Source organism: Ovis canadensis, chromosome 1 (genome assembly GCF_042477335.2).
Source record: "Ovis canadensis isolate MfBH-ARS-UI-01 breed Bighorn chromosome 1, ARS-UI_OviCan_v2, whole genome shotgun sequence".
Classification (NCBI taxonomy): Eukaryota; Metazoa; Chordata; class Mammalia; order Artiodactyla; family Bovidae; genus Ovis; species Ovis canadensis.
Genome location: NC_091245.1, coordinates 200,899,402 through 200,926,205, shown reverse-complemented (window position 1 = coordinate 200,926,205; position 26,804 = coordinate 200,899,402). Strand labels below are relative to the sequence as shown.

Below are 26,804 nucleotides of genomic sequence, written 5' to 3'. Positions count from 1 at the left end.
GTGGTGGAGGTCAAATCAAAGGAAGAAGATGGCTAAGCTTGCAAATTACTGGCTTTTTCATTGATATAAAAAGCATTTGATCCTAATCCAGCATGCTTAAACTCTAGGCCCAGCTTAGATGCCCTTCTTCCACTAGATGCCCTACTTCAGCAAATATTATATTCATAGAACATAAAGCTGGAAGTGTTGGGAGGATGCCCCCCTCAAAAACAAAAACAAAAACAGAACCTGTTTCTATTTCTGTGAAACAGAGATTGTGCAGTTGAGCTGAAGGTATATCCAGGAAAGTGTCTCAAAACTAAAAATCATCAAACTCTTCAGTCCCTTTGATGTAGGTGACACTTGATGAATTTGCCACTTATACTAGAAAGTTCTCTCTTGATCCCCATATTATAAAAGAGGGGCAGATCAGGATGACTTGGAGAGGACAAGACCCTGACAAGAAATTTAGCTCCTTCAGCCACACAGCCACAGCCAGCCAGAGCTCTTAGGAATCTGCGAGCTCATCCACTTTAAGCCCCTCCTGGTGGCATCTGTTGTTTTCTGCTGCCCTGAACCTAATGCCCTTTCCTAACTTAATGGACCTTCTTTTTTTTTTTTTTTTTCAGAAACTCTCTTTGGCCCAGTCTTGGTAGGACTATATCAATCAAGGCATTCAGATTTCTCCTGGCCTAAAGCGACATCTTCCTTCCGAGAATTTGAAGGTAAATGTGTATGTGCGTGCTTTTTATTCAGTCTTGTCTGATTCTGTACGATTCCATGGACTGTAGCCTGCCAGGCTTCTCTGTCCGTGGGATTCTCAGGCCAAAATATTGGAGTGGGTTGCCATGCCCTTCTCCAGGGGATCTTCCCAACACAGGGCTCGAACCCCTGTCTCTTGTTTCTTGCACCTCCTACATTGGCAGGCGGGTTCTTTACCACTAGAACTACCTGGGAAGCTCTCTAAGGGAAATGATTCAAGCTTAAGAAAAAGAAGCCTGCTAGGTTTGACTTATTTCTAAGGTGGCACTATGAAACAACTCTATCCATTCCTGTTACTTAGATCCCTGCAGATCTTCTGGTTCTTAGCCCTTTCCCAAACCTTGTTTTTCAACTTTCTCCTTCAATCTGTGAACTTTCATATTTTAACCTGTTTTTATATTCTCAGTTTTATTTAGTGGGAGTTACTTTACATTGTTAGTAACAAAGGAATCCTCATTGGCACATCCTTCCTTTTAAAGAGCAAGAATGTAAGGTCCAGGACTTCCTTCGTGGTCCAATGGTTAAGAATTTGCCTTGCTATGTGGGGAACATGAGTTTGACCCCTGATCAGGGAACTAGGACATCACATGCCTCAGGGCAACTAAACTCTCACGCCACAACTAAAGAGTCCACATGCCACATAGAAAAATTCCGCATGATGCAACGAAGGTCCCGCATGCTACAACTAACACAAGTAGCCAAATAAATAAACAAAAAGAAGAATGTAAATCCCGAAGAATGTAGGCTACTTGTCTGAAGCCAAGGAGGAAATTGTGACCAGAACCCTGACCAAACCAAGGTTAGTCAGTTTCTTTCTACGTCTTCTGCACCCTCTAGAGCTACAGAAACCTGGGAGAGAATGAGCTAGTCCACATCACTAAGGGACTTAATGGGATGGGTTAGTATTTGCTCTTAAAAAGTCTATTGGACTTCTGCTTCTGGCTGTAATTAGGAGTTTGAGACTAGTATTTTTATATTAATAATGAAAATTAGGAACTATCCACATGTTCAACAGCCATAAAGAAAAACCAGTCATAGACATACATAAGAACATGGATATATCTCAAAAGCAACACGTGGAATGAAAGAACCTACCAGACACAAAAGAATACAAGCCGTATGCTTACATTTATGTGACATTCTAGCATCGTGCTATTCAACATGGTAGCCACTAGTCACATGTAGCTATTTCAATACAAGTTGATCAAAAGTAAATAAAAATTAAAATTCAGTTTCTTAGTTGCATTAGCCATATATGGTTAGTGGCAACCATGTCAGACAGAGCAAATGTAGGTATTTCGTTCATCACAGAAAATTCTATTGGATAATGCTATTCTAGAAAACATGCATCTGATACATGCTGACAAAAAAGCAAAACAAGAGAGTGAGTGTTTAGGGTCAATAGTGAGGAAGGATTAATTGCAAGCGGAACTCTTGGGGTAATAGAAATGAGCGGGTCTGGGGAGTAATGAGATATTCTATATGTTGGTTGTGGCGGAGGCTACGTGGATTATAATATGTCAAAATTCCTCAGATGGAACAGTAGAATAAGTGAATTTCATTGTATGTAAATTATACCTCAATTAAATTGATTCTAAAAAGTCAAGTGCTTCATGCAAGTTCTTTTTAACCACTTAGATAATAATTAAATGTGTTTTTTCAAGTGTATAAACAAGTTATTTGCCACTAGACCATACTTTGTCATCCCTGGAGATACAGAGATGAATCAGATATCAAACCCACTCTCAAGTTGTTCACCATCCAGTACAGGAAATGGTCTTATGCAAAAGTAGCTCAGATCTAGGAAGGAAATAGCAGGTGCCCTTTCACAAGTTAGAACATCATGATTTAAGTGGGGTAGGGTAGCTTCCTTTTACCTGGAGGGATGAGAAAGGCTTCCTGTTCTTTCACATGTTTGTGAGATGTGGATATACACACGTGGGATTTAAAGGCATTCTGGATGAAGGACAAAACATGCTCCAAGGCAGGGAGGAACAAGAAAAGCATGTCACCCAGTGGATAGAGTACATAATGAGGAGCAGTTAAGATATAATTCACATGAATGTAAATGAGAAAGGTCTGTGTTTTGAATACCTGAGTTTAGCAAAGTACACATTCTTGGTTACTAGCCACTGAAAGGAAAAAAAAAAATCCTTTTATTTTAGAGAGAGTCCGGGGTTCCAGGTCCTGAATACTACTGTTTCCCTAAGCTCGTTACTTCTCCTCTTCCTACAAATCAAAAATCTTCACCAACAACGTTATTCAAAGATGTAGGACATGGTCAGAAAGGCAACTTCCTTCTCCCAGGCTAAAGAGAAACTTATTCTATTACAATCTCTACCTAATAGACCTAACATGTTGGAAATCTAACTTGCATAGCAAAGAAATAATTTATGCATCTGTATATTAATCTGAGGGCTTTCCTGGGTGGCTCAGTGGTAAAGAATCTCGCTGCAATGCAGGAGACTCAGGTTCAATCCCTGGGTCAGGAAGATACCCTGGAGAATGAAATGGCAACCCACTCCAGTATTCTTGCCTGGAAAATTCCGTGGACAGAAAAGCTTGGTAGGATTCAGTCCATGGGGGTCACAAAAGAGTCAGACATGGCTTAGCAACTAAACAACAACAATGTAGTAACCTGAGCTCCCTGGGTGAAGAGGGAAGTAATATAAATAAAAGTGGCAATTTTGGTAACTGTAGAATTGTCATGTATTTTCCCCAGGTTCTGGATGGTTGGGGGCCGTTGGTGTGTTGTTGAGTACTGGACAGTCTTCCTTTTGCCTCTGATCAGGACAGCTCTCTGCTTTTATTTTAGCAAAGCAATAGGAGCCAGTATGTTTCATAATTATAAATTATGTATATCAGCTCAGTTCAGTCTCTCAGTTGTGTCCAACTCTTTGTGACCCCATAGACTGTGGCCCGCCAGGCTCCTCTGTCCATGGAGTTTTCCAAGCAAGTATACTGGAATGGGTTGCCATTTCCTTTTCCAGGGGATCTTCCCAACCCAGGGACTGAACCTTGTATCTCCTACACTGGCAGGCGGATTCTTTACTACTGTGCCACCTGGAGTGGGGTAATATATATATGTGTGTGTGTGTATATATATATATATATATATATATATATATGTATATGTGTATACATATATATATCACTATTTAATATCTGTCCCTCTTAACTTAATAAATTTAGGATTTTTAAAAATAACATTGATGTCAGGGCATACATTTTTTTTTAAATTTTTTATTTTTTAAATTTTAAAATCTTTAAATGGTCTTTTTTTTAAAATAAATTAAACTGTAAAAAATTTGAAATGAAAAGCATGTTAAGAATGCTTAAAATGAATAATTTATTAATATTTGGGAACCAAGAGCCTCTGCTGGTAATTAAAATATTTGGAAGGGTTATGGCTATTTCCTAGAAGTATATAAAAAGCAGGCCTGAAAACAGCACTGGATCTTTATACTCAAAGTGTGATGCTAAAGCCAGCAGCACCCATCACCTGGGAGCTTGTATGAAATGAAGAGTCTCAGGCCCCATCTGAAACCTACGGAACTAGAATCTGCATTGACAAGATTTCCAGGTGACTCGCAAGTGCTTTAACATTTGAGAAGCACTACACTTGAGATCACTATTTCACCTCCCATTTTATAAATGGGAAAAGCCAGACACAGTGTGGTGGGACTTGGCCATGCTCAAAGGATATTGAATATTTTTAATTTAAGAACTCTGTATATTCTGGTCATCTGTATTTGCTAATAGCAGGGAGTAAAGCCAAACACTTTAACTCCAATTAACAAATCTATAATTAATTAGTAAAATGATCTTCCCTCAAGTTTCCCATTTTGTAGAACAAGCTGTTTAAATTGGCTGGGGCTCAGGCCAGCATATTTGTGAATTTCACAATTCACAGATGTTAGACACTCTCAGGCTAAGTAAGGAAGAGAATGTCAAGTTTTAAATAGCTTCTCCCTTCTATCCTGGCTGCAGCAACAAATAAAATATTTTTATGAAACACATTTTGAACCAAATTTTCTCAAAAGGAAATGTCAAACTGCTCTGAAAAGGACTTTAGATTATCTCACAACTTTGACAACTTCTGATATCACCAGTTTACAGGTGACCTGTGATTAGGGGTGAATGGAGGATGTGAACTTACCTTGTTAGTGACACTTGGACACACTTTTTGTTTTTAGTTTTTTTTTTCCTGTTGAAGTCTATTTTAATTTAGCTTCTGGATCATATTTCATTCAGTTTCCAAATCCACAAAACCATGATTGGTTTTTACAGCCTATATTCAGAAAGGAAGTGAATTATTCTGTATGTAGACTTTTGATATATTGTTTTGGATATATGAACAAGTTAATGGTTTTACTCCAAAGTAGCTCGAGCTAAAAACCAGCCAAAACAATAGACATAAATAAAAAAGTGGAAAGACTGAGAGAGACAGAAAGACCTTAAATGTTTCCAGTAACAGGCAATTTGAAATAATTTTGTAAGCTTCAAAATAGTCAAAAATTCTACATTATTTTCCATTAATATGCTTTAAGAAAATTATGAGTGTGTGTTTGAGGTAGGATATTTTAAAAATTCAATAAAGGGTTTTTTTGTATTTGTTTTTTAATTTAGGGAAGGCAATACTAAGGAGATGTGAATGGGTATCTCTTTTAGTTGAGACGAAGAGTGAGTTCTAGGTTAAATATAATCAAGGAATTTCCCCCTCTTTGCTATTTGAGATTGTGACCACAACAGGCGGTTGGCTGAAAGGGAGAATGAAGGGGGGGTTGGGGGAGGGCAGAGAGGTGGAGATGAAGAAGAAGAAGAAAAAGAAGAAAAAAAAAAACAACTTCCTAAGCAGCTCTGTGAAATACTTAGTTACAGAAGCAGTCACAGAAGTCCTCAAATTAAATCAGTATGCAGATACGAGGAAGCATTAATTAGTTGGAGCAGGGTGGACATTCATTAGCTCTGCTCTGTTGTGAAAGCCCAGGCTGCTGAAATTAAACTCTGATGCCATTCATGCCAGCATCCAATCACCAGAGAGACCAGAAGTTCAGAGATGACTCCAAATTGCCAACGAGTGTGGCCACTATACATGAAGGACTCTAAAGCCGTAGTAGAAAAGGAAGAACAACTTTAGAGAGGATGCCCAGCTGGTAAGATTCGACTGTTTCTGGTGTTTTAATCACTTGATGAATCTCATTGGTTCAAATTGAGACATGCTCCGCCTCTTTTCAAATATGTGTGAAGGGGGAAAGTGTCTACACGTCTATGTCTGATAGCATTTGACCCTATTGCTTTAAGCCTCCTGGCTTGATATCTATGTATACACAGGTATATGTGTATATGTTATATACTTTTCTCCATTTATTGATATCAAAGAGAGTTGAAGGAAATGAATTTTGAAACTTCACGGTGTGCCACCCTACAGTACTGTCCCGACCCTTACATCCAGCGGTGAGTTTAAACGTGAGATAAACTTCTGTCGAAACTTAATTGGAGTGCCTTGTGTTTGATGAGTGTTTCTGCTGTATTCAAGAGCAGCCTCTCTTTGTTTATGAGCACAGTGAGATTATTTTGCACTTTCTGTGGACTTAAAGTGCTCTGTGGCATCTCTTCTAGGTTTATTTTTTAGTTCCTATCTGAATGTACAAAGTAACAAAGTTTGAAGACAGTCTTCCCATGATGTCTCAGAAAATTGTCACACCATTTTAAGGTTTTTAAAATCTGTTATTTGCCAGGCTCAGCACTCACCCACCCAAGTAGAAGACATTTCATTGGATAGGGACGTGATAGACTGTGAATGATCTTCAAGTCAAAATAAACACAGAGTAATTTTGATTTATGCAATAAAAAATAGATAAATAGCCATTGTTATACTAAACAGATTGTGGCTTGTCATTTTGGCTCTATAGCATATTTTCTTCTTGATTTGTTTCAAAACAAACATCATCTTTTGACAAATCCGACTTTTAAAACTTATAATTATCCTGAATTTTATTTCTGCTTATTGGAAGAAATGTTTGCCTAGCACTAAGAGGGAATATTAGTGAGTGTGCACAGTGTGTGTGTGTGTGTGTGTGTGTGTGTACGTGTTTCAAATTAGAGGCTGCTATTTTTAAACTGGTAAATGAAATCTGAACAGTGTTTTTCCAGTCATAAAGTTATGGGAAATATTCAAGTTGTATGTAGCAGTGTGATGTTGTTAATTTAACAGCATGAGATTTGATGTGGGAATTTCATACTTGATTTTCTGAGACTAATGAGGGAGGTCCTCTGGCTGTTGAAAACGATGTGGTTCCAAAAGAGTTAACTTGTCATTCACCACGAGTGCCTAGGAGAGAATCAGTTTAGCAGCAGAGTAGGTTCTCTGGCCAGGACTCACTGTCCAATTGCCCAGGCAATTAAGGAGGCCATGTGATCTTTCTTCATTAATATGAGTTATTACCATGTAAGCAATAATGTAGACTATGTATTGGGTTGGCCAAAAATTTCGTTCAGGTTTTTCCATAACATCTTACACAAAAATCCAAATGAACTTTTTGGCCAACCCTTTAAACACAACTTCTTTCCCTGTGATATTTCTGGTGGACTGACTGTATGAGAAAGCAGAAGAAGGAAAGAAAGGGAGAAACGTGAATGGAATGGTGGAGAGAGTAAGAGAAGAAAAGAAGAAAGAGGAAAGAGAGAGAAAGCAAGTTTGTTGTTCTCCGGGTTGAAGTTAGAAATGTGTATGGTGATTTGATTTCTGCCTTGCTGTGCATTGCAAACAATCGTAGCAAAAATGAATGGCTCTAGAATTCATGTTCTTATATAAGATTTCGTTGGCATTGTGGAATGAGTGGATAAAGAGAGAAATATTAAAGATTTTCTAGTTTTCAAAATTTTTCCAGCCTCAACATTTTCTACTTCAATAAAATCTTTGAAAGAATATTTCTAAGAGGATAATTCTGGTGAAAAATTAGCTGTATAATGTGTCCCCTGAGGACATCTTTTTTAAAGTGGGTGCTTGGATCTACCTCAGCTCTAGAAGAAACTTTCTTCTATTGACTAGCAATCTGCATGTCAATCATGAAGACCTCTGTCCAGGTGTATTTCTAATGATTGATGAGGGAAGCCTATAAATATGAATACACAAGGAAATTGCTTTTTCAGAGTGTCCCACCAACCTGCCCATTGATGGAGCAAATATCATCTCAATTTTTGACAGACTGTAAAATTTAAAATAATAATAGTACTTTAAAAATGTTTTAAATTCTGCTGAATCTCTGAACTTAATGGCAAGTGTCACTTTTGGGGAAGGGGGGTTCATGTTGGGCAGCTGTGAGATGGTGGTGCAGAGTGATCAGCGAACATTTTTTTGCCAAATAAATTGTTTTAGGTAAGATTATCTACTTTCCATTTGTCATTAAAACTTAATTGGAAAATAAACTAAAGAAAAATGTTCCTTGCCAACCGTCTACTTACTCTGAGCAAGGCACTGGAAATACGAAAATGAACAAGATATTGCTGTAATGTTTAACTCTACAATACTTACATATTTAATAATGAACATTTTCCTCATATTTTTAACCACTGTCAGATATTTCAAGTTCTGAATTATTATATTTTTCTGTCTAGACTGTTTAGGGAATAAATGAATGAATAACTAGAATATCACTATAAGAAAGAATCAAACAATATTCTGTTTGATTCCTCAGGAGTGAATATGTCCGAGCTGGTTTTTCTAAGCAGACAATCCTTGTAGTTCTCAGTTTACAAAATCTATTTTAAGTAAGACCAAATTTAATCATTCCATAATCATAGTCATCTACATAGTTAAATTTGTCTTTTTCCTGACCTTGTCTTTAGAAAGAAGTTATAAAAGAGAATTTTCATAAAAGGAAAGAACAGGATTTCTTGTTATTTTTAGCTGTAAGCTACCTTATGCATGAATTTCCTTTTATCAAAGAATACAATAAATGAGAGCTGCTATTATCATTTATTACTGAATGTTAATGCCATTTCCCCAAAAGCCAGTTTCAATATACATTTCAAAGTATGATGGTAATCATTCTCCGTTAAAATTTAGATTTCACCCTCTGCTTTTTTTCTCTTTGCACCTGAACATATTAACATATTATGCATTTGGTTGTGCTCTGATGTGGATGCTAATTTACTGTAGTTTTTACAAAAACTTTTCTGAAAATCAAAGATACAGAAAGATACTGAAACTATCTAAGCTATATACAAGAGGAGAAGGTGGACAAATCACAAGTTTTGTCACTTTATTGCTACCTTCATTTTTTAAAAAAACAGATGAAATTGTGGAAATTGATAAACAAGAGCCAAATGGTAAGATACCAGTTCCTTATAAATTAAAACCATAATCAATGAGTCTGTTTAATTTTTATTTATAAATATTCAAGATGAATCTAAATTTTAGCATTTTAGGAATTAAATTTTGTTAATTTATCATTTGGATTATAATTTAAGCCTTTTTGCATAATTAGTTTTGGAATTGCCGCCTTGTTTTTAACATAGATCTCTTTAACCAAGTAATTCTAAAAAACAGATTGAATTCCTCCAAATGTCATTTTGAAGATTAACTAGTTAAAATGATAAAAGGAATCAAGATTAAATTTTGAAACATTTAGCTGAGGACTAAAATAAGAGAGAGTAAAACATATTACAATTTGAACCACTGGTAAAATGATTTTGAGTTTGTTTCTTTGTTTTTTCAGTCACCATCTACTCAAAAGAAGTTTAAACTGTTAAAGTACTGTATGGATGAGTAAGAAGTATTTCCGGTGTAAATTACATATTGATTGTGAATTTTATGCTTTACTGGCTTAAAGGTCAATTTTTTAAACTGTGCTTTCTAAATTCATCCCAAAAGGACAAGAAGGGCTGTGGGTGACAGTGAACGTACAGCGGAGGATCATTTTATTTGTCAAATACAGTCTCATAAAGACAGATGCAGTCAGTTTCGTGTAGAGTGTCTTCAGTTTGCTTCTCCACATCCATCCTACATCCTTTTGCTCTGAATCCCAGGAAGCTGACTTATGAAGACTTCCTTATGAAGCAGTTCCTTTCTCTTCTGTTTTTTCTTGGGTTCAATCAGTGGCTACCTTTAGCAGGAGATCAAAGGACAGGACGGGGATGAATTGGGGGTTTATGTTTACCTGCTTCTCCATTGGGTTTTCCACTAAAGGTTGCAGGTCTACAGGGGCTCTTAAAACAGGTCTGGGTATCTTGAGTTTGAGTAACTTCTCTCTATTCTCCTTTTCCTTCAAACTTAGGGGTGTAACAATTTTTAGCCACTGCTAAGTCCAAAATGTCATACCATATCTCTTCTCCCTTCATCAATAGTCCCTTTATTAAACTCTCTTAATTTACTCTTTTTTCAGATGCTTTTTCCTTTCAGGATCACATCCAGTAGAAATGTGAAAACTGTGCCCATAGTGTTCTTTATGTACACATGGAGACTTTGAAAATTAATATATCATTTAATAATATAATTTTGATGCCATTTAAGGATGTATCCATCCATTTCAGTGAGCAAACCATTTTTAATACAGCTAATCCATTAATTTTAGCCAGTTCCATAATCACTAAATTTCTCTGTCTGACTGAAAGGAATGAGCCAACATGCTGCAATCTGTATAGCTTTTACATCAGTACTTGAAATGAAGAAAGGCAGAGGGCAGGGAGAATTGATTCATAAAGTAAAATAAAGATACAGTTTATCAACAGGGACTAATGTAGTCACCAATTGTAGTCAAGAAAAATCTGCTTCCAACCCTTATAATTTTCACGAGAATAAATGCCAAAAGACCTTTATGACCCACTGTTGTTAGCCAAGAGTAAAATGTACTATAATTCTGTACACAGCTCCTGAACTGTGAGTGCATTTAAATGGCAGAGAGGCAGGGAAGTGTGTCAGCTGAGGGCACATAGGACTCATCAAAAGTTCTGGGTAATAATCTTAAGGCCACCACTAACTGATCATGTGACTTTAATGGAAACTACTTAAGCCATCCAAATCAAAATTTCCTAATAAGTTAATCAGGGATAACAACTTGTAGTCTACTGTTCATAGCTAAAACACTGAGAATTAAATAATAACCCACTAAACTCTTAAATTCATCCACTTAGTGTACTGCTAGGTTCTACTGTTGTGTATATAGGGGCTTCCCTGGTGGCTCAACGGTAAAAAAAAAAATCTACCTTCTGTGCAGGAGAGGCAGGTTTGATTTCTGGGTCAGGAAGATCCCATCAAGAAGGAAATGGCAACCCATTCCAGTATTCTGGCCGGGAGAATCCCATGGATGGAGGAGACTTGCAGGTTACAGTCTACGGTGTCACAAAAGATTTGGACATGATTTAGTGACTAAACAACAACTAGTGTGTGTCCAGCACACTGGTGAACTAGAGTTTCCTTCCCAGCAACAACTGTGTCCTCATGGAGGCATACCTAGCTTTCATTTTGCTCTATATGATCTTTAAGCACAACGGTGATTATGAGTCCTGCCCCATGATGTTGATTTGTCTCCATTCTTCTGCTTTAGAATTGAGAAATTTAAAACCTAGAGAGATTAAGGGACTTGCCCAAAATCACATACAAAAATAGTAGCAGAACCAAGCCTAGAATCCAAGTCTCTCCCCCAATCAATGCTTTCGACCACAAAACATACTATTTTATTAGATCCATATAGAACTTTATGAGTAACAAAGTGTTATTCAACACGTTATGTAGCTGATTCAGCAGGACAGATGAGGTAGGCAATATAATGGTCTCCAGCAATAGTCATGTCTTCTTTTTTTATTTTGTATTGAGGTACAGCTGATTAACAGTGTTGTGATACTTTCAGGTGAATAGCAAAGAGACTCAGCCATATATATGCATGTATCCATTCTCCCCCAAACTCCCCTCTCATCCAGGCTGCCATGTAATGTTGAGCAGAGCTTCATGTGCTGCGCAGTAGGTCCTTGCTGGCCTCCCATTTTGAATATAGCAGTGCATGTACATGTCCATCCCAAACTCCCTATCTATCCTTTTCCCCCATCCTTCCCCCTGGAAGGATAAGCTTGTTCTTGAATTCTTTGTGTCTATTTCTGTTTTATAAGTTTATTTGGATTATTTCTTTTTAGAAGATTTAGATTCTTCTTTATTCATTCCTCTGTTGATGGACATTTAGGTTGATTCCATGTCTTGGCTATTTTAAACAGTGCTGCAATGAACATTGGAATGCAAGTATCTTTTCAGATCATGTTTTTCTCCAGATATATGCCTAGGAGTGGATTGCAGGTCATATGGTAGCTCTATATTTAGGTTTTTTATGGAACTATGTTATATTACACATGATTATATGTTATATTACACAGCAAAGAGATATTAGGTTGCATATGGAATTAAGGCTGCTAATCAGCTGATCTTAAAATAGGTAGATTATCTTGGACTATCCAAGTGGTACATAATCATGAGACTCCTTAAAAGTGTAAGTTGGAGGTAGAAAGTCAAAGTGATATGAGGTGAGTGAAGATTTAATGGATTTTGTAGATGGAAGGGGATCAGGAGCCAAGGAAGGGTGGCTGTCTCTAGAAACTGGAAAAGGCAAGGAAACAGATTTTCCTTAACAGCCACCAGGAGGAACACAGGCCTGCCAACATCTTGATTTCAACCCAGTTAAATCTGTCTCAGGCTTCTAACCTGCAGAATTGTGAGATAATATACCTGGGTTGGTTTAAGCCACAAGTTTGTGATAGCTTGTTAGAGCTGCAATAGGAAACAAATTCACCAGATAATAAATTTTTATCCTCAAATTGTAGATATGGAACTTAAACCCTTTTTTTGGGGGGGGGTTTGTTTTGATTTGTTTGTTTAACTAAAATATTCCATGAGCTTATCTATTTTTCTGTGGGGTTTTTTTTGCATTTTTATTTTTTATTTTTTAAATTTATTTTAATTGGAGGTTAATTACTTTACAATATTGTATTGGTTTTGCCATACATCAACAGGAATCTGCCACAGATATACAGGTATATCTGTGTTCCCCATCCTGAACCCCCCTCCCTCCTCCATCCCTGTACCATCCCTCTGGGTCATCCCAGTGCACCAGCCGCAAGCATCCAGTATCATGCATCGAACCTGGACTGGTGATTCATTTCATATATGATATTACATGTGTTTCAATGCCATTCTCCCAAATCATCCCACCCTCTCCCTCTCCCACAGAGTCCAAAAGCCTGTTCTATACATCTGTGTCTCTTTTGCTGTCTCACATACAGGGTTATCGTTACCATCTTTCTAAATTCCATATATATGCATTAGTATACTGTATGGTGTTTTTCTTTCTGGCTTACTTCATTTTGTATAATCGGCTCCAGTTTCATCCACCTCATTAGAACTGATTCAAGTGAATTTTTTTTCAATGGCTGAATAATACTCCATTGTGTATATGTACCACAGCTTTCTTATCCATTCATCTGCTGATAGACATCTAGGTTGCTTCCATGTCCTGGCTATTATAAACAGTGCTGTGATGAACATAGGGGTACACGTGTCTCTTTCAGTTCTGGTTTCCTCGGTGTGTATACATAGCAGTGGGATTGCTGGATCATCAGTGCATTTCAGTCGCTCAGTCGTGTCCGACTCTTTGTGAACCCATGAATCACAGCACACCAGGCCTCCCTGTCCATCACCAACTCCTGGAGTTCACTCAGACTCACGTCCAACGAGTCAGTGATGCCATCCAGCCATCTCATCCTCTGTCGTCCCCTTCTCCTCCTGCCCCCAATCCCTCCCAACATCAGAGTCTTTTCCAATGAGTCAACTCTTCCCATGAGGTGGCCAAACTACTGGAGTTTCAGCTTCGACATCATTCCCTCCAAAGAAATCCCAGGGCCCATCTCCTTCAGAATGGACTGGTTGGATCTCCTTGCAGTCCAAGGGACTCTCAAGAGTCTACTCCAACACCACAGTTCAAAAGCATCGATTCTTTGGTGCTCAGCCTTCTTCACAGTCCAATTCTCACATCCATACATGACCATTGGGGAAACCATAGCCTTGACTAGATGGACCTTAGTCGGCAAAGTAATGTCTCTGCTTTTGAATATGCTATCTAGGTTGGTCATAACTTTTCTTCCAAGGAGTAAGCATCTTTTAATTTCATGGCCGCAGTCACCATCTGCAGTGATTTTGAAGCCCCCCAAAATAAAGTCTGACACTATTTCCACTGTTTCCCCATCTATTTCCCATGAAGTGATGGGACCAGTTGCCATGATCTTCATTTTCTGAATGTTGAGCTTTAAGCCAACTTTTTCACTCTCCTCTTTCACTTTCATCAAGAGGCTTTTTAGTTCCTCTTCACTTTCTGCCATAAGGGTGGTGTCATCTGCATATCTGAGGTTATTGATATTTTTCCCAGCAATCTTGATTTCAGCTTGTGCTTCTTCCAGCCCAGCGTTTCTCATGATGTATTCTACATTTAAGTTAAATAAGCAGGGTGACAATATACAGCCTTCACGCACTCCTTTTCCTATTTGGAACCAGTCTGTTGTTCCATGTCCAGTTCTAACTGTTGCTTCCTGACCTGCATATAGGTTTCTCAAGAGGCAGGTCATAAGGCAGTTCTATGTCCAGTTTTTTTAAGAACTCTCCACACTGTTCTCCATAGTGGCTGTACTAGTTTGCATTGCCACCAACAGCGTAAGAGGGTTCCCTTTTCTCCACACCCTCTTCAGCATTTATTGCTTGTAGACTTTTGGATAGCAGCTATTCTGACTGGCATGAAATGGTACCTTATTGTGGTTTTGATTTGCATTTCTCTGATAATGAGTGATGTTGAGCATCTTTTCATGTGTTTGTTAGCCATCTGTATGTCTTCTTTGGCCCATTTTTTGATTGGGTCGTTTATTTTTCTGGAATTAAGCTGCAGGAGTTGCTTGTATATTTTTGAGATTAGTTGTTTGTCAGTTGCTTCATTTGCTATTATTTTCTCCCATTCAGAAGGCTATCTTTTCACCTTGCTTATAGTTTTCTTTGTTGTGCAAAAGCTTTTAAGTTTAATTAGGTCCCATTTGTTTACTTTTTCTTTTATTTCCAGTATTCTGGGAGGTGGGTCATAGAGGATCCTGCTGTGATGTATGTCGGAGAGTGTTTTGCCTATGTTCTCCTCTAGGAGTTTTATATTTTCTGGTCTTACATTTAGATCTTTAATCCATTTTGAGTTTATTTTTGTGTATGGTGTTAGAAAGTGTTCTAGTTTCATTCTTTTACAAGTGGTTGACCAGTTTTCCCAGCACCACTTGTTAAAGAGATTGTCTTTACTCCATCGTATATTCTTGCTTCCTTTGTCAAAGATAAGGTGTCCTTAGGTGTGTGGATTTATCTCTGGGCTTTCTATTTTGTTCCATTGATCTATATTTCTGTCTTTGTGCCAGTACCATACTGTCTTGATGACTGTGGCTTTGTAGTAGAGCCTGAAATCAGGCAGGTTGATTCCTCCAGTTCCAATCTTCTTTCTCAAGATTGCTTTGGCTATTCGAGGTTTTTTGTATTTCCATACAAATCTTGAAATTATTTGTTCTAGCTCTGTGGAAAATACCGTTGGTAGCTTGATAGGGATTGCATTGAATCTATTGATTGCTTTGGGTAGTGTACTCATTTTCACTATATTGATTCTTCCGATCCATGAACATGGTATATTTCACCATCTATTAGTGTCCTCTTTGATTTCTTTCACCAGTATTTTATAGTTTTCTATATATAGGTCTTTAGTTTCTTTAGGTAGATGTATTCCTAAGAAATTTATTCTTTTCATTGCAATGGTGAATAGAATTGTTTCCTTAATTTCTCTATTTTCTCATTATTAGTGTATAGGAATGCAAGGTATTTCTGCGTGTTGATTTTATATCCTGCAACTTTACTATATTCATTGATTAGCTCTAGTAATTTTCTGGTGAAGTCTTTAGGCTTTCTATGTAGAGGATCATGTCATCTGCAAACAGTGAGAGTTTTACTCTTCTTTTCCAATTTGGATTCCTTTTATTTCTTTTTCTGCTCTGATTGCCGTGGCCAAAACTTCCAAAAAGTAGTGGTGAAAGTGGGCACCGTGTCTTGTTCCCGACTTTATGGGAAATGCTTTCAATTTTTCACCATTGAGGATAATGTTTGCTGTGGGTTTGTCATATATAGCTTTTATTATGTTGAGGCATGTTCCTTCTATTCCTGCTTTCTGGAGAGTTTTTATCATAAATGGATGTTGAATTTTGTCAAAGGCTTTCCCTGCATCTCTTGAGATACTCATTGACTTTTACTTTTCAATTTGTTAATGTGATGTATTACATTGATTGATTTGTGCATATTGAAGAATCCTTGCATCCCTGGGAGAAAGCCCACTTGGTCATGGTGTATGATCTTTTTAATGTGTTGTTGGATTATGATTGCTAGAATTTTGTTAAGGATTTTTGCATCTATGTTCATCAGTGATATTGGCCCGTAGTTTTCTTTTTTTGTGGCATCTTTGTCAGGTTTTGGTATTAGAGTGATGGTGGCCTCATAGAATGCGTTTGGAAGTTTACCTTCCTCTGCAATTTTCTGGAAGAGTTTGAGTAGGATAGGTGTTAGCTCTTCTCTAAATTTTTGAATAACCAACAAATCACAGAAGAAATCAAAAAATAAATCAAAATATGCATAGAAACCTATGAAAATGAAAACATAACAATCCAAAATCTGTGGGACACTGTAAAAGCAGTGCTAAGGGGAAAGTTCATAGCAATACAGGCATACCTCAAGAAACAAGAAAAAAGTCAAATAAATAACCTAAGTCTACACCTAAAGCAACTAGAAAAGGAAGAAATGGAGAACCCTAGGGTTAGTAGAAGGAAAGAAATCTTAAACATTAGGGCAGAAATAAATGCAAAAGAGACCATAAATGCATAAATAAATGCAAAAGAGACCATAGCAAAAATCAACAAAGCCTAAAGCTGGTTCTTTGAAAGGATAAATAAAATTGACAAACCATTAGCCAGACTCATAAGAAACAAAGGGAGAAAAATCAAATCCATAAAATTTGAAATGAAAATGGAGAGATCACAACAGACCACACAGAAATACAAAGGATCATAAGAGACTACTATCAGCAACTATATGCCAATAAAATGGACAATGTGGAAGAAATGGACAAATTCTTAGAAAAGTACAACTTTTCAAAACTGAACCAGGAAGAAATAGAAAATCTTAACAGACCCATCACAAGCACGGAAATTGAAACTGTAATCAGAAATCTTCCATCAAACAAAAGCCCAGGTCCAGATGGCTTCACAGCTGAATTTTATCTATTTTTCTTGGTGCTGAGTGGGAAAGATAAACAGTATGAGTAAGATACAATCCTAGACCTCAGGGCTTTAAAGAAGAACTACATGCATCAAAATACTACAGTGAGGTGCAAGAGAGGGTAGAAGGCCCTGGATGTGCAGCCTGAGAATTGCAAGTACAAAGCACCCACCATGAAGGCTGCAAGTTGGAAGAGTGACTTTGGTTAGTAGCATCTGTTGAAAAAAAGTGAAAAGTGAAAGTTAGTCACACAATCGTGTCTAACTCTTTGCTGTCCCATGGACTGTAGCATGCCAGGCTCCTCTGTTCATGGAATTCTCCAGGCAAGAATACTGGAGTGGGTTGCCATTTCCTTCTCCAGGGGATCTTCCTGACTCAAGGATCAAACCTGGGTCTCTTGCATTGCAGGCAGATTCTTTTACCAACTGAGCTACTAGGGAAGCCTCTGTTAAGGTTCCTCAAAAAGGTTTTCAGGGAAATACATTTGACTTTCAGGAAGTAACTGAAACTGACACCCAAATTCATACTCAGGAAAACTCAGTAATACATACATTCACTTCTGATGCTGTTAGGAATTCAGAGAGCTGAGACTCAATAATGTGAGGCTATAACTTGATAAGTCTAGCTGGAGCCTTGGAATTTCATTGTAAACAAAAATAATTTTAGTTCATGTACTTCTCAGACCATTCAGACCACTCTTGGGGGGAAATAGTTGTAGGCCTTCTGTGCTATAAGGTTCCCAGTTAATTTTAGGTTTCCAATTACACTGATGGCACCCTCTGAGAAACTGAGCATGAGGGGAAGGAATGCAAAATGCAGCATTTTTATCAACCACCCCAGAAGATTTGCTTGTATACACACCCAGTTTTGAGAACCACTCTATGCAGGGAGGAGAACTTGGACTGAATATTCCAGTCGAAGCTCATAAAAAGGTACCCAGTGATGTGAACAATGGGAGATGCATGTCTTTCCAAAGAGAGACTTCATGTTCTCACTTTACTTAAAAGCCAAATGGATTGTGAGATTAAAGTGGCAATTTTCAATCTGTTTCAAGTCAAGAGAGCCAAGTTTTTGATTAGCTGTTTGCAGCTCAAATTTGTCCTGACAGGGTTTCTATCTCCTTTAAAGAATTCACCAAGAAATAGTCCTCAAGCAACAAGTGATGGATGGATAAAGCACTATAATTATGATCAAAGTCCAAAGACTCCAGTCTATGTAATTATGCACTTCCCAACCTCTGAAAGTCACTTTGTTCCATTTAAAATAGGATGAGACATGGACATGGGGTGATGTGTACTTTTTTGGTTTTCAAGCTTTGGGAAATGACAGTTATTAACATTTCTGTTTTACCTTAAGCCATAATATTTGGGGAATAATTTAGAGGGAGAGGATTGTCACTCAATTATTATTGTTTGCCTTCCATTCTCCACTTATATCTGTCTCTCTTTTTATTATAAATTAGCCTCTTTGAAGCTCAGAATGAAATCATTAAGCTTAGAAGTCAAATTATAAGGACTCAAAAATCCCCTTGCCACTTTCCAATCTCTTATACCTTTTCTTTTTGTTTCAAATGAGCAAACTTAATATATCAAGTTGAATAGCAAACACCCATTCTCACTTTCCATTAACTCAAGCAGTTCTTTTATAATTGAGGGCAATGCCAGCATCATAATAATAAGACTGATAAAGCATTTTTAGTTGAGAAGTACAAAACTGAAAATTGTTGTGACAATTTAATCAGCTGCATGGTTACCTAGAGTAGATTTTTAGTGTAAGGGTTTTGTTGTTGTTTGACTGTTTGGCTGTTTGTTTTCTTTTAAGTACAGTGGTATATATTGAGGTGGTATAGATTTGGATAGAATACATACAAATTCATGGTAGGGGTAATGCTGCGATCAAGACTTTTTTTCTAAAGTTAAGTATGTTATGTCTTAAGATTCTTAAGATTATTGATTGAATTTAATTTATCCTCCAAACACATTTGACATTTCATCAAGGTGTTCAATTTTTAGAGCTTCTTTAAAACAGCCAAGTCTTAATTATTTTTATTTGAAATTCAGCATTAGCTTTTCTTTTTCCTTTCTGACTCAGGGAACTTCCATTTTTATGATTGAGCTTAGTAGTGTCACTTCTTAACTATGCAATTTTATTCACTGAAACTTTCCATGAGAAAGCTCACTTTCTTCCAAATTTTTCATCACAACCTCCCCTAAATAAAAAGTGCTAATAAGATGTATGTTTCCATTTTATTTTTCATTTAAATCCTCTTATCTCAGGCAATGAATGAAACATTTTCTTATAGGATTTTCAAACTAACTTATAAGCAATCTAATGAATTTTTTCAGCATCCCAGTTGATACTTCTAACATGATAAGTCTTTGCACCTGCATAAACTATTTTGTAGAGGTTGATATGGCTTTAATGAATATTTTCAGCTTAGTGAAGAGTTCTCAGTGGATGACTTCTCTTCATGCTAGCACTGGTGTGAAAGTAGGCCATCCTAGGTGTTACATTTGCACTAACACATTTGATAGAACCTTATGTTAAATCATGTCTTCACTGAGTGAAAGTCTTGTCTCTGAAAGCACCACTTGCTCTTCTGTTGTTTGAGGACCCACCTTATCTTTCCACATAAAATGTATATATAATTTTTACATCAAAATATTGAATCATTTCCCCTCCCTAATTTTCCTTTTTTTTAATAGATGTTCTATATACCTTCATTTCTTGAGAAGACAGAATATACCTGAGAAAGCTTAAATATCACAAAATACTTAAAAAAAATAGTTTAAACTTTGCTCTGCAAAAGTAAATTTAGGGCAGTTTGTGAGAGAAATTATGATAGCCACTATCAAAAAGAAAAACACCCAGTAAAACTGACAAAATATGTAAATTATGGATTTTATAAAAAAAAGTTTTTTTATCTGGTTTGCTAAGCAAATTTGAAGGAGTTTTGTAAATTAGCAAATATTTAAATAAATTGATAAATACTGTTGGTTGGAGTGACAAGGAGGAATCAAAAAAGGGAAATTATAAAGTCATAAAATGTCTAAGCTTATTTGGAATAAAAAAATATTCATTAATGTTCAGTAAATATTTACTAAACTAATACATAATAAGAAATTTAAAAATTCAAAGTTTTTAAGTATCAGTTTTTACCATAGATCTTTTAGCTTTATCTGAATTAAGACCAGGATAAAGGAAGATCTTTGAAGATAAATGTCAGAGCACCTTAGGTATTCTCAAATGAAACATTCAGATAAAAGTACTTGTGATTTGATATTAATGATATCAAAAATTATCAGACAAATGACGTGTCCTCAACAATATTAGAAGCCAGCAAAACAAATCTAATAAAACAGTTGTTTTCCATATCACCTTCTAGCTCCATAATTTTTATACTTAACATATAATCATAAAATAATTTCAAATTTTATTATATAAATTACATAAGAACTTTCTGTATACAAATATGGACATTTACAAATAGCCAAGAATAGAAGAGAGGTGAAAGGCAAAAGAGAAAAGGAAAGATATATCCATCTGAATGCAGAGTTCCAAAGAATAGCAAGGAGAGATAAGAAAGGCTTCCTAAGTGATACATGCAAAAAATAGAGGAAAATAATAGAATGGGAAAGGCTAGAGATCTCTTCAAGAAAATTAGAGATACCAAGGGAAACGTTTATGCAAAGATGGGCACAATAAAGGACAGAAACAGTATGGACTGAAAGATATTAAGAAGAGGTGGCAAGAATACACAGAAGACTATACAAAAAAGATCTTCATGACCCAGATAACCATGATCGTGTGATCATTCATGTAGAGTCAGACATCCTGGAATGCGAAGTCAAGTGGGCCTTAGGAAGCATCACTATGAACAAAGCTAGTGGAGGTGATGAAATTCCAGCTCACTTATTTCAAATCCTAAAAGATGATGCTGTGAAAGTGCTGCACTCAATATGCCAACAAATTTGTGAAAACTCAACAATGACCACAGGACTGGAAAATGTCAGTTTTCATTCCAGTGGCAAAGAATGTTCAAACTATTGCACAATTGTACTCATCACACACTAGCAAAGTAATGCTCAAAATTCTCCAAGCTTAGCTTCAATAGCACATGAACTGAAAACTTTCAGATGTTCAAGCTGGACTTAGAAAAGGCAGAGGAACCAGAGATGAAATTGCTAACATCTGTTGGATTTTAGAAAAAGCAAGAGAATTCCAGAAAACCATCTAATTCTGTTTTATTGAATATGCTATAGCCTTTGACTGTGTGGATCACAACAAACTATGGAAAATTCTTCAAGAGATGGGAATACCAGACCACCTGACCTGCCTCCTGAGAAATCTGTATGCCTGTCAAGAAGCAACAGTTAGAACTGGACATGGAACAACGGACTAGTTCAAAATTGGGAAAGAAATACTTCAAGTCTGTATATTGTCACCCTGCTTATTTAACTTATATGCCGAGTACATCAAGCGAAATGCCAGGCTGGATGAAGGCCAAGCTGGAATCAAGATTGCAGGGAGAAATATCAATAACCTCAGATATAGAGATGACACCACCTTTATGGCAAAGGGCAAAGAACAAAAGAGCCTCCTGATGGAAGTGAAAGAGGAGAGTGAAAAAGCTGGCTTAAATCTCAACATTCAGAAAACAAAGATCATGGCATTAGTCCCATCACTTCATGGCAAATGGATGGGGAAACAAACAAAATGGTGAGAGATTTTATTTTCTTGGCCTCCAGAATCACTGCAGATGGTGACTGCTGCCATGAAATTAAAAGACGCTTGCTCTTTGGAAGAAAACCTATGACCAACCTAGACAGCATATTAAAAAGCAGAGACATTACTTTGCTGACAAAGGTCCGTCTAGTCAAAATTATGGTTTTTCCAGTTGTTCTGTATGGATGTGAGAGTTGAACCATAAAGAAAGTTGAGTGCTGAAAAACTGATGCTTTTGAACCATTGTGTTGGAGAAGACTCTTGAGTGTCCCTTGGACTGCAAGGAGATCAAACCAGTCCATCCTAAAGGAAATCAGTCCCAAATATTCATTGGAAGAACTGATATTGAAGCTGAAACTCCAAGACTTTGGCCACCTGAGGTGAAGAGCTGACTCACTGTAAAAGACCCTGATGCTGGAAAGATTGAAGGCAGGAGGAGAAGTGGATGACAGAGGATGAGATGGTTGCATGGCATCACCGACTCGATGGACATGAGTTTGAGTAACTCTGGAAGCTGGTAATGGAAGGGAAGCCTGGCGTGCTGCAGTCCATGGGGTCTCAAAGAGTTGGACACGACTGAGCATTTTGTATTTATCAAATAGATAAGTAATGCATAAGAATTATATCAACAACAGTTAGAATGGACATGGAACAACAGACTGGTTCCAAATAGGAAAAGGAGTACGTCAAGGCTGTATATTGCCACCCTGCTTATTTAACTTATATGCAGAGTACATCATGAGAAATGCTGGACTGGAAGAAACACAAGCTGGAATCAAGATTGCCAGGAGAAATATCAATCACCTCAGATATGCAGATGACACCACCCTTATGGCAGAAAGTGAAGAGGAACTAAAAAGCCTCTTGATGAAAGTGAAAGAAGAGAGTGAAAAAGTTGGCTTAAAGCTCAACATTCAGAAAATGAAGATCATGGCATCCAGTCCCATCACTTCATGGGAAATAGATGGGGAAACAGTGGAAACAGTGTCAGACTTTATTTTGGGGGGCTTCAAAATCACTGCAGATGGTGATTGCAGCATGAAATTAAAAGATGCTTACTCCTTGGAAGAAAAGTTATGACCAACCTAGATAGCATATTCAAGAGCAGGGACATTACTTTGCCGACTAAGGTCCATGTAGTCAAGGCTATGATTTTTCCAGTAGTCATGTATGGATGTGAGAGTTGGACTGTGAAGAAGGCTGAGCACCGAAGAATCGATGCTTTTGAACTGTGGTGTTGGAGAAGACTCTTGAGAGTCCCTTGGACTGCAAGGAGATCCAACCAGTCCATTCTGAAGGAGATCAGCCCTGGTATTTCTTTGGAAGGAATGATGCTAAAGCTGAAACTCCAGTACTTTTGCCACCTCATGCGAAGAATTGACTCATTGGAAAAGACTCTGGTGCTGGGAGGGATTGGGGGCAGGAGGAGCGGGGGATGACCGAGGATGAGATGGCTGGATGGCATCACTGACTCGATGGACGCGAGTCTGAGTGAACTCCGGGAGTTGGTGATGGACAGGGAGGCCTGGCGTGCTGCGATTCATGGAGTCACAAAGAGTCGGACACGACTGAGCGACTGAACTGAACTGAAGGCAAATTATTGTAGTACATTTATTTCCTTTATTGGACATTTAGGATGGCTATTATAAATTAAAAATAGTATATAGCCACCTTTTTTACTTATTTTCTTGGGATCATTTAATGAAACAAATATTTAAAGAAAGCAAACTAACACATACTCAATCTATACAAATTACTCTATAATCTTCCAATGTTGGGCTTCCCTGGTGACTTAACAGTATTACAAATGAAGAACTAAGCACTGAGCAATTCAGTTTGCCGAGGCCTCAGAGCTAAAAAGTAGTAGGAGTGGAATTAAAATCCTATTGGCTTCCCTGGTGGCTCAGATGGTAAAGAATCTCCCTGCAGTGCAAGAGACCCAGTTTGTAGATGAGAGATTGATACTCAGAAAAATAATTAACTTAACCAAGATGACTTAACTAGTATGTGGAAGGAACTCTTTGTATTTTCATTTTTATCTGAGTCAGAATTTGAAACCAGGACTATCTAATCTAAACACTTTGCTGTTTCACCCAGAATATGCTGCCACCTAAGAAGTAAGAGGGTGGGCAAATAAAAGTATATATACTTTTTCAAGTTTTTGGAAAACATTGCTCTTTAAAAGGGTATGTCTATACATTTTTTCAGAGTTCTTGTTTCGATATTATTTTTAAAGTTTGATAATTTAATAGAAGACATGTACTTTAATGAACACTTTTTCATTAACTAGGATAATTATAAAAATTATAATTACAAATTTTCTAAGATTTCAACTTTTAATCCTGTATATTTAGAAAATGAGGATGACAGAAACCACTAAATACCTAATATTTATTGAATTCTTATTATGTACCAGAAACTGTTCTGTTCACTTTGCATATTTAATTTTACACATTTAGTTCTCAAATCACCTTAAGAGGTACTTATTAGTATTATCTATTGTTACCCAAGAGACAGCAGCATAATGTTTAAGAGGCTGAATTTTGTGACCAAAATGCCAATCTTGCCCATCAAATTCTCTGCCAATAGTTAGGTCTCCTAGCGATCTCTGTGTTTGTTCTCTCGTGCATGATGATAGTCTACTATCTGACTGAGTGGCTTTGAGAATTAAATGAGTGAATTTCACAAAGGACTTAAAGGCAACAACTGGCACATAGTAAGTATAGGTGATAGCTTCTATTATCTTTACTCTACAGACGAAGATTTTGAGGCACAGAGAGGCTCTGTAATCTGCCCAGGTTACAATGGCTAGACACTGGTGGAGATAGGTAGGCTCCTGATTTCTGCAGCATTATTTTTCTATAGTCATACTTTAATTCTCAGCAGATTGTTACTGGCTCAGATGGTAAAGAATCTGCCTGCAATGCAGGAGACCCGGGTTTGATCCTTGGATTGGGAAGATCTCCTAGAGAAGGGAATGGACACCCTCTTTAGTATTCTTGCCTGGAAAATTCCATGGACAGGGGAGCCTGGCAGGCTACAGTCCATGGGATTGCAAAGAATCAGACACGACTGAAGTGACTGAGCATGGCTATTTAAATTCTAGAAAAATGGTTTGAATCTAAAGACAGAAAGTATGGGAATTCCCTGGTAGTCCAGTGGTTAGGACTCTGCACTTTGACTGCTGTGGGCCCAGGGTTTAATCCCTGGTGGGTGAACTAAGATCCCACAAGCCTCCTAGCACAACCAATAAATAAATAAATGGAGGAAGTGTTCCAAGGATTATTTTTACCATTAAAACAACCCTGGAAAAATGTTGGAAACAATCTATTCTGCCTCTGGATTTAAATGAGTTTCAACCATCCTAACTAAGACCTCAAAAACAGGGATTCAACTTTGAAAGCCTGGAATTGCACAGTTTGGAAACTCAAGATCGCGTAACCTCAAAAACTCTCTTTTAATTCCTTTTGTTTCGTTGTTATTTTGAATCTCCACTTTTGCTCCCCCATTGCTGTTAATAACTCACAAACCCCTCATTCCCTAATTCCTGTTATGAAATTTACTGATTTAAACATAATCCTCTTTCATGTACTCTCAACTCTAACCAAAATTAATTCTGTTATTTTCCTATTTCCACTCTACTAATGTGATATATTTTTCCAGTGTGATATTTTGACCTTGACATTTCTTTCCTTTTACTCCCCACGTAGCTTGTCTTAACTGAAAGCCATTCTTTCCCTGAAAATACCCACATTGCCCGTTGTTCTTCAGTAGAAGCAAAGCCTTTTCATTGCGAAGGCCAAGAAATGGACCTAATATATTTCATGTTCAGCACCACTGTTTTCAGATCAGTGTTTACCCACTATCACTCAGCAATTTCATGTCTTTCGAAACCTCTTCATCAAAGTGGTTTACTGAACCCCATGATAATACACTGACTTTAGGAGCTTCTCTGTAGCTTTGCTCCATTTTCTTCTTTACTTGTGCCAACTCTGGAAACTTCAATACCCTTTTGATGTCCTTCCTATAATGTAGGCTCACATTTCCTTGGCTTCCTCAACTTGAGGAACTCTCATTTCTGTTTCACTCTAGTTACTGACCCATGTAACTGGGTCTTGGACTTCCTCATTACCTGAAGTTATTACAGTCCCAAATCATACCACCTCACACTTATATTTCTGCTCAAAATCTATTGTCTCTTCACCTCTCTCACATTCCCAACCTTCACTGAACCTGTACTGTATGTTCACTTTTATAGGCTCCCCTGCAAAAAACCTCTCTCTTCTTCAAAGTTTGTCTCAATTACTGTTTAGTTCATAGTGTCTTTTGTACATATATCCTTACAAGTGTCTGTTCACTTATTAGACCCTCACTGCTCAAAGTGAGGTACCTGGAATATTATAGAATATGGGGTCCTACATCAGTCCTATTAAATGAAAATTTGCATCTTAATGAGAACTCAAGTGAGTCATCATGAACACTAAATTTGACAAGCATTGGTCTAGCCAAGTAGTTCTCCATCCATAATCCTGAAAATGGAGCAATGGTAGCACCTGGGAATGTGATAGAAATGCTAATTCTCAGGCCTGTGTGAGCCCTGCTGCTGCTGCTGCTGCTGCTGCTAAGTCATTTCAGTTGTGTCCGACTCTGTGTGACCCCATAGATGGCAGCCCACCAGGCTCCACTGTCCCTGGGATTCTCCAGGCAAGAACACTGGAGTGGGTTTCCATTTTCTTCTCCAATGCATGAAAGTGAAAAGTGAAAGTGAAGTCACTCACTTACAGCTTTACTTGGTAGAGAGAGATCTATCTTTTTAGTTTTATATAACAGTAAACTAAAGCAAAAGCTCTCAATATGCCAGCAAATTTGGAAAACTCAGCAGTGGCCACAGGACTGGAAAAGGTCAGTTTTCATTCCAATACCAAAGAAAGGCAATGTCAAAGAATGCTCCAACTACTGCACAATTGCACTCATCTCACATGCTAGTAAAGTAATGCTCAAAATTCTCCAAGCCAGGCTT

At 37.4% G+C, this 26,804-nt stretch overlaps 1 protein-coding gene across 7 annotated transcripts in view; it reads left to right on the top strand.

Moving 5' to 3' along the window:
* Positions 1-5,542: 5,542 nt before the first annotated feature.
* Positions 5,543-26,804, top strand: part of TP63 (tumor protein p63) — a 266,002-nt gene continuing 244,740 nt past the window's right edge. For 4 of the 7 annotated variants that reach the window (XM_069557868.1, XM_069557857.1, XM_069557906.1 and 1 more), the window contains exon 1: positions 6,001-6,198. In XM_069557868.1, the coding sequence (XP_069413969.1) occupies positions 6,137-6,198 (62 nt within the window). In that variant the 5' untranslated portion in view covers positions 6,001-6,136. Of the gene's footprint in view, positions 5,898-6,000; positions 6,199-26,804 lie in introns of those variants that run through there. The other 3 variants (XM_069557885.1, XM_069557876.1, XM_069557930.1) reach the window with 2 other exon arrangements.